The 13002-nt window shown below is 41.8% G+C and overlaps 1 protein-coding gene across 1 annotated transcript; it reads left to right on the plus strand.

Moving 5' to 3' along the window:
• Nucleotides 1-549: 549 nt before the first annotated feature.
• Nucleotides 550-12775, plus strand: FBXL3 (F-box and leucine rich repeat protein 3). Its single transcript, XM_081003176.1, has 5 exons — nt 550-754; nt 4150-4513; nt 8670-8792; nt 10141-10312; nt 11293-12775. Exons 2-5 carry the CDS (start codon nt 4151-4153, stop codon nt 11934-11936), a joined length of 1302 nt encoding a protein of 433 aa, XP_080859302.1. The 5' UTR covers nt 550-754; nt 4150; the 3' UTR covers nt 11937-12775.
• Nucleotides 12776-13002: the final 227 nt, after the last annotated feature.

Here is a 13002-nt window from a genome sequence, read left to right on the forward strand (position 1 = left end):
AAAATAAGAATTTTAAAGATCCCCACAATTCTTTCACGAAAACCAACAGGGACATTGCAAGCGCTTTCAACCTAGGAAGCAGCATTGGTCCTCTAGTTGGGCTCCTGTGTTAAGCAGCCGAATGTCTACATCTCTCCTTCACATAATGATAATGATAATAGAGCAGCTCCCCCCTTTTTCGCTCCCTCTCGCCCTTCCTTTCCCGCCAGTTATTCCTCAAACCAGCTGCGCTTGGACTACAACTCCCATCATGCCTATGCAAGCGGGACCAGCCCTTAAGGCATGACGGGAGCTGTAGTCCAACCACAGCCGGGGACCCGCGTTTCGGCGACGTGACAGCGTCGAGAAAGTCTAGGAAGCGCCGTCGGTGGGACGTTCTAGGAAACCTGCCTCTACGGCCTTCTGTGTTTGGGTGCGAGAGAGAGAGCGCGCGCGCGCTCTGTAGCGGGAGAGGAGGGCGGGGCCGCAACCGCAAACCCCGCCCCTCCCCTCCTGCACATGCGCGGTTGAGGGCCAGCCCCGTCGCAGTGTCAGGCGAGCGCTGCCATTTTGAAGTAAACAAGCAACGGTTGGCTGTTGTCCCTCAGCTGCCGACCAGAGCGGGGCGGGCCTGGTGGCTTCTTGGCGAGGCCCCCCGCTTGTGCCGGGCGGGGCCGCTGATGAGGAGGCGGCGGCGGAGGAGGAGGCGGCGGCGGCAGGAAGGACTGAGAGGCCCCGGATAAGCGACGCGGAGGACGGGAGCTGCCTCCGACAGGTGACCCCGGCGGGCCGGGTGGAATGGGGGGCCGGGCCGGGTGGGGGTTTCTGGGCGCCCCCGGTAGCGGCGCTGCCGTGAAGGGAGAGAAACGCCCCCTTCGCCCCCCCCCCCCCGCTCCACGCAGGCGTGGCCGCCACGCGCTGGGTTTTATGTTATTGCATTTATTTATTCCGTTTAAGGTGACGGTGGTGAGGATAGTAATAATGATCATCATCATCATAATTTATTTGCACCCCGCCCAGCTAACTGGGTTGCCCCTGCTACTCCGGGCAGCTTCCAACATAAAAAACATAAGAAAATATGAAGCATTGAAAAGTTTCCCTATACAGGGGCTGCCTTCAGGTGTCTTCTAAAAGTGACATCGGATGGGAGGGAGTTATACGCCGATTGATTTAAAAAAAAAAATCCCCAGCAAACAAGCCACAAGACAAAACCGTAAAATATTTATTATTATTATTATTATTATTAAACAATTTACTAGTTGCTTTTCACCCAAAGGTTAGCCCAGCGACTTTCAGCAAAGAGTTTTTTTGCAATACATAATATCATAGGGGAAAAGGAGGGGGGAATCATATAATACATTAATATTAACTACAACATATCATTTGTGGAGGGGGGGGAGGGGAGTATCAATAGTAGCAAGCAGCCTTAACAATTCTCAAATAATGAACAAAGGGCTACTCTGACCCACTAATCAGCAAATAAGCAAAACCTTAACGCTGCTCCCAGTCTAAAAATCGTTTGCATCAAACCAATTTTTCCCACCCCAAGGGGGTTTGCTCGCCTCTCCAGCTCCTGCTGTCATTCATAAAATCAGTTGGAAATCTAGCCCAAAGCCCCGCAATGCAGGAATCTTCTTGCCCAATTTGGGGGTCGAACCCACAACCCTGAGATGAAGGATCTCATGCTCTACCGATTTAGCTATCCCAATTGTTTGTCTGTTTCAAACCCCCCCCCCCCAATCTTTCCTTTCAACTAAGACCCAGTAGCTGCACCCGTAAGTTGTGGATTAAATATATCCAGATGTAAAAGCAAACAAACAAAAACCACATTGCCCTGCAGTGACATAAAAATTAGGCCGGTTTTCAGAGGGAAAGTTGTTCCGTAAACAAAGTACAGTGGTACCTCGGGTTTCAAACGCTTTGGGTTACAAACACTTTGGGTTACAAACTCCGCTAACCCGGAAGTAGTACCTCAGGTTGAGAACTTTGCCCCAGGATGGGAACGGAAATTGCGCAGCGGTGGGAGGCCCCATTAGTGAAAGCGTGCCTCAGGTTAAGAATGGTTTCGGGTTAAGAATGGACCTTTGGAATGAATTAAGTTCGTAACCCAAGGTGCCACTGTATTCTTTTTTAAAAAACAAACCTTTAAACAGCTCTTCACAGAGATGCGTTTTACTGCATTTTGCTGCCCACATTGCCTAACGAATATGCTGTGCCTCATTGAAGCGTATTGTAAGGCCTTAGAGACACTTCTGCCAAACCTTTCTCTCCCCCTCCCCCCACCAGCACAACACATACTTTGCTATACCTATCATACATACCTACTCTGCCAGCTGCACAGCTAAGACTCAGCGTCATATTTGTAAATGTACTGTATGGTGCAAATTATCCATTACAAAATTTTTAAAGGAAATGAAGAGTGACCAGAAGAAAGTTGAAGCACCCAAATGCCATTGCACAGTGTCAGTAAAGTTACGATAGATATAAAAAACACTTCAAAGTCTCAGAGTGGTAACTGCTGTAGTTTTAGAAATATTTGTATATAGGTAGTAATCCTTGGGGTCTCTTTTAGAAATATTTGTATACAAGTATTAATCCTTGGAGTCTGCACCCTGTGGAGTTTCTCTTCCTTTTTCTTGACAGTAGTTCTCTGCACTGCCTTGAATTATTTATTTGTAGATGCCCAAGACAGTTTGTTGGGTAGAATAATAAGTACAACACAGCAAACTCAATAAAAATCATCTAGTTCTTAAAGGTTGTTAGTGTCAAAGGTGATTAACAACCTCAAAATTCTAGTGATGTTTTCCTTCCTCTGTTTGCAAACAGTACACCTAGAGGTAATGAGGTGTACAGCAATGGGTTGGCTCCTTTCTGTGTAACTGAGTCTGCACACTGTAAACAACATGTTGGCAGAACTGAGAGAGGTGTATTCAAAGCACACTAAAGCCTAGTCCTCACTCCACCCCTTTTAAAAGTGTTGATTGAATAGTGTCATTGTCAGTACAATTGTATTGTAACTAGTTATTTAGACTGCACCCAAATTAATTTTCATTTGATATTCTTGTAGTCTGATCTTAAGACTTTTGGTGCCATCAAATAACTGCTTAGGGTGAGGGCATATACTGGTGCTGCCATAAACAAATATTGTATGAATTACTGCTTTATACATAGTTCAGCCAGCTTAATTAGACAATGATTTTTCGAAATAGCACAATAATGGTAAACCGAAAAATGTTCTATTGCTATGCTAAGAATAGTAAAACCTCTTTCTGCTACGTCAGGTAGCTGCAACAATGGTGTAATGGCCTGAGTATGAAAATATTCTGTTCATTTCACCTCACCTTCCACTGTTTGATATGTAACCTGGATAGTCAGTCCCATATTTGTTCTGAAATCCCATATCTGAAGCCTGCAACAGAAAAGTGCCTTCGTAGCTGATCCTATGCCTTTTACTGATTTTATAGAAGCTTCAAGAGCAACATAAAGTAAGAATAAATGATATGATTCACACATCACGTCAAACTATAGTTAAGATAAATTATTGTTTAAATGTGAACATACTGTGACACTGCACACTGCCAAAATTGCAGATGCTTCACTCTTCTCCGACTCCTTCTGGGAATCAAGCCGTTGCTGGCTTAGCATTACATCTGAACCCAGGCTTATGATTTCTTTCACCCAAAACAATTCTTGAGCAGTAACCAAGACAAGGAGGAGGAGGAGGTTAAATCAGCCATGGTCAAATGGGCCCAAGACTTTGGTCACAATATAGAGATGTCTCAATGGGAAAACCTTTGGAAAGTCAACTGGAGATTCACAGCATGCTACATTTTAAGGAAGAATTTCCAAAATATGTTATATTGCTGGTATCTCGACTCCTTGCAGACTAAATGTATATTATATATGTGTATATAATGTCTGTCATAGTATCTTTCAAAAGCTGTAGTGCCATTGTGAGAGTCTCATTTGAGAAGATGGCATTATAAAAATCTATTCCAGATCAATGTTCCTAACATGGAAAAAAAGAAATTATTCCACACCTCTGGAGGTTTTGCTTTCAGATCTTACTTAATTTTGGAGGCTTTATAGTAAGAGAGAACTGTTTATCTTTTGGAAATGCTCTTTTAACTTGTAGAGCTAATATATTCTGAAATGTGTTTCTCTTGATAGAATGAAACGAGGCAGAAAAAACAGCAAGACCAGCAATCATTTATCAGATGAGAATATAGCAGATGGCAAAAAAGTGAAAATTACAGATGAAGAATCTGCTGGAGTATTTCAGGGCCCTGACTGGGGGAGCCTCATTCCAGATATTCTGCTGCAGGTGTTCCAGTATTTGCCTCTTCTCGATCGTGCTCATGCATCCCAAGTCTGCCGTGTGTGGAACAAAGTGTTCCACATGCCTGAATTATGGAGGTGCTTTGAATTTGAACTGAATCAGCCAGCTACATCTTACTTAAAGGCTACCCATCCAGAACTCATCAAGCAAATTATTAAAAGACATTCCAATCATCTACAATATGTCAGCTTCAAGGTAACAGTTTTATAACTTTTTTTAAAAAGACAGTTGAATACTTCATAAATTGCTGGCTTTTCTGCAACTGCACATATTTGCAACATTTCCGGCCTGCTCCCTGTCTGGCCAGTTATCGTATTTTTCGCCCCATAAGACGCACTTTTTCCCCTCCAAAAATGAAGGGGAAATGTGTGTGCATCCTATGGGGCGAATGCAGGCTTTCGCTGAAGCCTGGAGAGCGAGAGGCATCGGTGCGCACCGACCCCTCTCGCTCTCCAGGCTTCAGGAAGCTATCCGCAAGCCTTGCAAGCCCGGCGGGAGTTCCCGCGGGCTCACAAGGCTTGCGGGCAGCAGCCTGCAGCCCCGGCGAGTGTCCGCAAGCCTTGCGCGCCCGGCAGGAGGTCCCGCCGAGCGTGCGAGGCTTGGGGCGGCAGCCTGTCACCCGAAGCACAGGGAGCCCTCCGGAGGGCTCCCCGTGCTTCGGGCGAGTGTCTGCAAGGCTTGGGGCGGTAGCCGCGGCGGGGGGGGGGGGAATATTTTTTTTTATTCATTCCCCCCCCCCCAAAAAAATGAGGTGCGTCCTATGGGCCGGTGCGCCCTATAGGACGAAAAATACGGTAATTGGCATTAGGAAAATAGGAGAAAACAAATCATTACTATAACAATGAAAATCTTTGAAGCATGTTTTGTAAGTAGCAATATTTCCTGCAGTGATAGGGTCTAAAATGAACCTCATTCCGAACCTGCATGTTGGTCATTTAATACCTAAAATAGAAACTGAGAATGAATTTTAGAGCTTATCTTTGTTGCAAACTAAGAGAACACAGAAGAGCGATTTCTAGCTTTACATCTGCATGTATGTTATTGTTTGAATCAAATAAGCGAATAGTATCCAGTTAACTTGGTATATAGCTCTACAGTGAGTTATTAAGTGTCTACCTGAAAATTCTAATTTCAAGCATGGTGAAAACTAATCCTGATGTATGCTGTGCCAACATTTAACAAGAAAAACTTCATGTTATAACTGATACAGCACCAGCAGGGTTCCACTGGCGCAGTAGGACTTAAATTTTCTCTATTCAACTTCCCTCAACACCTGCTTTAGAGTCTCCAAAGAGAGAGTTCATGTTGCAGGGACTTTAAATTAATGTTGCTGTTTCAGCACAGAGATAGTTGTTCCTTCTATCTTTCTGGCGCTAGTCCCAGTGCACTGCCGCTCATCACAACATAAATGTCCTACGGTCTCCCCTCAAACAATAGATTGTAGATGGTTCTGGTTCATCTGGCATTGTCTTGACCCCCAGCTTGCTTTACTCCAGCTCCCTTAGCAGGGAAAGAGGGCAGTTCTACTGAGGAAAAGCACTAATGCAGTTGCCATTGTAAAATGAAGAACATGGGTTTGGTTTAAAAGGTACAGTTCCACGAGGGCTGCAATTTTTACTTCCTTCTGTGCTGCTCTGTTCTGAAGATGTTTCTTAGTTCTTAGTGGCAGATTTTTAGGGATCTGCAAAGGAGAAGCTAAAACAAGAAAGCCCCATTGTGGTCAAAGAGTGAAGGGTAGGTTCCAAGTTAAGGATTAGAAATGCGAGACACTCCTTTTAATTCATGCAAATTAGACTGAAAAACCCATGAATGTCAGGAAACTGTAACATTTTTATGTGTGTGAATTGATTAATATTTATTTATTTATTTATTCCATTTATATCCTGCCCTTCCTCCTGAGTGAGCCCAGGGCATACTCACAGGTCACAACTAAAATCTCCTGAGAATAATTTGTCCATGACTAACTTCCCTTCATGCTGTCCATGTTGCTAGACTCGTATTACAAGTTTGCTTTGAAAATGACTGCAGTCTGTTAATTCTCTCACTATTTATAACATCTTCTTATATTTAAGTTAAACTGACAGGAGATTCCCCTCCTAAAATATCACTGTGTTCATTATTGGGAATGCAACCTGTTATAATAATGTTTATCTTCCTTGTTTTGCTTTCCTTCAGAATGATATGGTATCCTGAGAGTTTTTTTAAAGAGATCTAGTCAGATTCAGAAAGATGCACTTGTATGTGAGATGGGGTTATATGAGCCCATATATTTCGTATTCTTCATCAGGGTATTTGAATAAGGATGGGATTGAGATGGTTGTGCATCACTGTGACACCAGGCAAGAGTTCAGATTCTTTTCTATGGGTGGTTTAATCAAGCCAGCTTCAGTAACTGTAGCTGCATTTAATGTTAACCACCTTTTTGTTAGTTCAAACAGCACAACAAACTGCAATTAAACAAAAGCTTCTGAACTTCTCCCAAACTACATGGGTGGAGAGGAAAGGAGGAGCATGTGTGAACCTGAGGCTCACAGAAAATCAATCCTGGTTGTTCATGTCACACTAAAGGTTGAATGTTTTGTTGAACAGTTTTTCAGTAACACAAACTTCATATTCTGTAAAACAGATAATTATTGACTGTCTGTAAGGATGTTAAGAAAACTGCATTACAAAGCATATTCAGACCTTTTTTTTAGTGTTTCTGTTTCTCTGTTCAACTTCAGGTAGCCACTGACATTTCGAGGGAGATTTCTCATGAGTTCTGGGAGAAATGTGTTATAATTAGGCAGCAAATTAATCATTTTAATTAATAAAGAAGAATTAACTAATTAACTAAAGAAGTAGTTTTGTCTATGAATTAAGGGCACACTTATTTTTGGAAGCTACTTTGGTTTGGGTACAATACAGTAAGGAGGAATGAAAAAAGTTTTAAGGTGGCTATTCTTTCTAATGATGAGCCAAAGCTTTCATTTGTAATTTTATAGTTAAACAAATTATCATAAAATTACCTATTGGCATTTTGTTGTTGTGAAAAATGTTAAATGATTAGTCCACCTGTTTGAAGCTAGATGATTTCTCAACTAAGAATAATTCAAGAGGTTTACAATCTTAATCATAGTGCTGCGAAGCATGCCTGAGCATGACTGCAAACGATCAACTGATAATGAGTAGGTTGAAAGAACAGCTAGGCACTTACCTTGAAACCATGGTTTGGCATTGCATGGGTGAGCCATGGGTTTTTTCCCATTCCTTTTTCCCTGCACTTAGATATCTCCTGGCTAACATAGTTTTTCATTATACTTAACACTGGCAAATTAAGAAGGTTTCAGTTTGCCCTCCAAGCCATAAAAACAAACACTGATAAAACCATTTTTGCCATTTTGACTTGGACAGCAAGCACAAGTCTATCTTGCCATTTGGATTGCACAATGAGAGGAAAAAGAGAAGAAATTGCAATGTATGAGCCTAATGCCAAACTATGGTTTGGTGCTACATATGAACCATACTACTGTGATGGTTCACACAGTGTTAGTTTCATGGTACCTCCATATATACGTCCCTCCTCTGAAAAATGCCAAATATGTAAAATAATTATTATTCCTGAAAATATTCATCTCGGCAAGTCTCCAGTGTAGTTCTTAGGCACTGTGAATAAAGATTATGTCATAAATCCATGATGGATTATCTAGAAGAATTTTTGTTTTTTGTTGGCTAGTTGCTGTTTATTCCTCCCAAGAGAAAACTTCCAAGTAGCAAGTGCTGCCGGGATTGTAGCAAAAACAGATACTGAGAAACCAAGAAGGAAATACCAGCATGTTTGGGAGAACTCTTAATGTTTGTAGAAGTATTTTTAAAAACCTAAGGGGAAGTTATTGCTTCCCCACAAAAATAGAATGCCAAAGAGGAGTGAACATGCTCACTATTCAATACGATGTAATGTTTTATTGGAAACGGTTTGAAAAGAAGAATGGAAGACAGGTGGAGTGCCCTTCTTGCGGAGAACGACTGAGTTGGAAATGTAGAACACGAGCATTCTTCTTGCATGTCTCATTTGTACCTTCTTAAGAATGACAGCTAATTAATAATGAGTAACTATTTCTATCTATAACTGATAAATTTTTAGAGACAACTAATAGCTAGAATACTTTACCTAACATTTAACATATGTGTGTCCTAAAATGGAGTTACTTTTCTCGTCTGATCTTTTGTAGCAGCAGCAAAGTTAATAATAGCAAAAGTGTGTAAGTCCATGAAGAGGTAGAGTATGAAGGTTTTAAATAAAACAGCTTAGAGAGTTTTTCAGTGTTTGGAGTGGTATTTGCATCCATTGTGTGTTTGTTTCCTTTTTAAGGTGGACAGCAGCAAGGAATCGGCTGAAGCAGCTTGTGACATCTTATCACAGCTTGTGAACTGTTCTTTAAAAACACTAGGACTAATTTCCACTGCTCGACCAAGCTTCATGGATTTGCCAAAGGTATTGATCCTACTGAAAAAATAGGTTGTTAGAAGGGAAGCTGATCAACCAACAAATTATGAATTTGTCAGTTCCTTGTGTGTGCTGTGAAAAGCTTTTTGCCTTCGTGATGATCCTATTTCAGACCTTTTCAAACCATGCAGCGTGCCCCATCGGCCCACACCCTGTTTCTTTCTGTCACTGTGTTGGTTGTTGCAGCAATGATGAAAGTGAGCATTGCAAGCTTTGTTCTGTGTTAGAGGCTGCCAGGAACGACCTTGCTGCACCCTGTGTTTCCTGCTTAAGAGAGCCAGGGCCCCAGTTGACAGGACTTGGACTCATCAGTAGGAACTTGAGAAGGTGCTGGCAGGGAATGGAGCTTTCAGGCAGGGAAGTCCTGCAGCTTCCCCTCTGCATCTAACAGTTAGGTAGGAAATGCCTGAAACCAGACGTTGCTGCAGGCACTGCTGCTTGACAAGGCCTCAAATCCTCCTGGAGGAAGGTGGGCTGAGGGAGAGGAAAGCTACTGGCTGGAGGTCCATCCCGGCAAAAGGGGAACAAGGAGGTGAACTCCTGGAAGGAGCATGAGTGACTGGCTGTTGCCAGGGTGAGGCAAGAATCTGCTGGCCATGGTGAACAGATCTGGGAAGCCGTCTTTTAGAGAGGCTGATGAAGGAACCAGGGTTCCCAGTGAGCAGAAGATAACCATTTTGAGTTTGGAGAGGGTAAACCCAGACAGAGAAGTAGATCTCACACAATGAAAACCGCTACCTCGCACCCCCGATTTTGCTTACCACTCCATGGGTTGAAGGGGAGGCAAATGGAGACCACCTGGGCCAACTGACCCACAGGGCTGAGAGGCCCCTCTGCTCAGTTCAGTTTCTCTGACATTCAGCAGAGCCATCAGACGCTAATTTGGCTGTTTCCCCAACTGCACTGATTGGAGTTTGCTGGCACAAGTGGAATTGGATGCGTTAAATTTTTGGCAGAACTCTGTACTTACTGAGGTAAAGCCTGTCTATTATTTGCAGTAGACGAAAGAAAGGCAGCTCAGTGTAAATCTGGGACATCCAGTCTTGGCTTTCTTCCAAGCCACAAGCTACGCTTATTGTTAAAATGTGCCTTTTTTGGTGCTTGCTGGAGGCAATCTTAGCTTGTTCCAGATGAGTGGCAAACTGTGAACTTGTGATAAATATTCATAAACTGAGTTAGCCTATATCTATGTACTGTTTTAGGAGCAGCTGAAAAATAGGTTGGTTGCTCAACATTTTGAGTCATTGTCCAGATTTTCTTTGTGGGTGAAATACATTTTCTATTGTGGGTATAAAGTTTCCTTTTTGATTTCTCTATTTTTTTCTCCTTTCTACAGTCACACTTTATTTCTGCACTGACTGTGGTGTTTGTAAACTCCAAATCGCTTTCTTCACTTAAGATAGATGATACACCAGTAGATGATCCATCTCTTAAGGTCCTAGTAGCTAACAACAGTGATACTCTGAAACTGTTGAAGATGAGCAGTTGTCCTCATGTTTCTCCAGCAGGTGAGCTTACTCTTAGAATATCTAAGTGTAATTATCTTAAATTAGTTTTTTACTGTCCAGTCTATGTCAGAATTATTATCACTTATTTTTCCTTAGCACATTCAGTTATATCATAATTGTTTGACTACATATAGTATAACCTATGGAAATACTTGTTTGCATTTTAATTTTTTTGTTTATTTTGGTAGGTTTAAGCTGCCTTAACTGAATCTTAAACTGTTTTGGTGTTCATTGGTTTGCAGCAGAAGCTTATGTAACCAGTGCAAATACTGCTGTCCTATTGAAGAAGTAAAATGACCATTCTGGCTTTCGTGTTGCTTCAATTCAGACATGCGTCTCTAAGGCTAGATATGAATGAGCCTTGTGCCTGTATGTTCACACTACTCTATTCCTCTTCCATTTTCAGTGCATTGCTGTTCAACAGTTTCTGGGTTAATAATAGATTCCTAGTATATTCTAAGTGTCAAACTACGGTTTGCAGGGTCAGAACAAACTAGGATCTTACAGCATTTTCAAAATGTGATTTATGATCCCAGTTTATTCTGATTGTGTTTTCCATAGTTTCTCACTTGGGTGTATTGGGAGACTATGATTAGTTCAGGAAGTTCTGAATTGTGGCCCTCTGAGAAGCACGTAAGGATAGGGTGGTGTGACATAATAGATGCTGGTTAATTGCCCTGGCAGTGTTGGATTGTACCAGAGGAATGGGGATACTTGGCTCATGTACAATTTGGCTTAATAAACTGCATGTATAGACTTGACTACTGTGTGTTAGGAGTCAGTTGTCCAAATCAATTACAGCTGTTTCAAAAATCTGTATTTGAATGTCACGCTGAGTCATAGTATGAATGTTGCGAACAGCCCTGTGATCTTCAGATGAAGGGTGGTATACTACTACTACTACTACTACTACTACTGATGATGATGATGAGACATTTTGGAAGTGAATTCACATTCTAACATTTTCTTTTCTTCTCAAGGTATCCTCTGTGTGGCTGATCAGTGTCATGGTTTACGTGAGCTGGCATTGAACTACCACCTGCTAAGTGATGAGCTCCTCCTTGCTTTGTCCTCTGAAAAACACGTCAGATTGGAACACTTGCGCATTGATGTAGTCAGTGAAAACCCTGGACAGACGCACTTCCACACAATTGAAAAGAGCAGTTGGGATGCTTTCATCAAACATTCTCCCAAAGTGAACTTAGTCATGTATTTTTTCTTATACGAAGAAGAGTTTGATCTATTCTTCCGATACGAAATACCAGTCACTCACCTTTATTTTGGGAGATCAGTAAGCAAAGAAGTGCTTGGCCGGGTTGGGATGACGTGCCCTCGCTTGGTTGAACTGGTGGTGTGTGCCAATGGATTACGGCCACTGGATGAAGAGTTGATTTGCATTGCAGAGCGCTGTAAGAATCTCTCAGCGATTGGCCTTGGGGAGTGCGAAGTCTCCTGCACTGCCTTTGTGGAGTTTGTTAAGATGTGTGGTGGCCGCCTGTCTCAGTTGTCTATAATGGAGGAAGTCTTGATTCCTGACCAGAAGTATAGCTTGGAGCAGATTCATTGGGAAGTGTCAAAACATCTTGGTAGAGTTTGGTTTCCAGACATGATGCCCACCTGGTAGTCTCTGACGAAGGCACCTTACATTTTGAGCCTACCATGTTGCAGCTTAATAACATAAGCTAATTTGTAGTTTGTAATGTCTTGTAGAAAACTCACGTGCTACTTAATGTTGGTTTCTAAAATGAACATTTAAAAGGGGAGACTGAGGGTGTTCTGACACACTTGCCCATAAAAAAACTTTTTAGTTTACTTTCCCCCTCTTGAGACAGGGTCTACCTAAATGTATGTAGAAACTGAAAATAGTGAACTGATGTTCAGATGCTGTAGCTCAGACTTTACTCTGATAAATGTCAGTATTTAAACTAACTTTAGGAACTGCAATTGACCTTACAGGCTGAAGTACAATTTGTAAAGGGTGGAAGGTCACTTTTCTTGTAGACTCTTGGAGTTACTAACGCTACCTGGGCCATGTTATACTCAGCTATTTATCCTATGGAATTGCAGATTACATACAACAGAATGTAAGGTACAACATGTGAAGACAGAGCAATACAGCCTACATAGTTGAATTGTATATAGAAAATGCTTATTAAATCACTTTAGAAAATATTTTTGTGTGTAAAAATTACTAGTAATGAGTTTTTCAAAAGCTTATTTGTTGCACTTTTGAAGACCTAAATTTGACGTTTATAGGGTGTTAAAATCTGTGCATAAACCTGTTTTAAGGTATTATTAAAGCTCAGGAAGATGAAGTATTATAGGAGGAGTATGCTGTATATTGATTATGGCTCAAGATTGGTCCCCCGCCCCCGGTCTAACTGTTCTACAGCATTTACTTTTAGGAATTACGCTGTTTGTATTTCCTCAATAATAAACAAAGCCAAATGTTTGTACAAAATAGTTAAATGGAATAAATGGTTTTTAGTGTAAAGAAGAAAGTAATTATTGCCTGGACTCCACTGCTACCAGAAAGACATAGGGCAAGTAAGGTGTGGGTGGTTGCTGCCATCATGCCTGAACAACAGCTGTATTTTCCTAGCTGATGGTACAAAAGAGATTGGTTACTGATCAAGGCCAGGGTCTAGAGAGGCACAAGCACTTGAGCAGTTTTATTTTCCTTCTGTAAC

The sequence above is a fragment of the Podarcis pityusensis genome, assembly GCF_964106645.2.
Source record: "Podarcis pityusensis genome assembly, chromosome: 4".
Classification (NCBI taxonomy): domain Eukaryota; kingdom Metazoa; phylum Chordata; class Lepidosauria; order Squamata; family Lacertidae; genus Podarcis; species Podarcis pityusensis.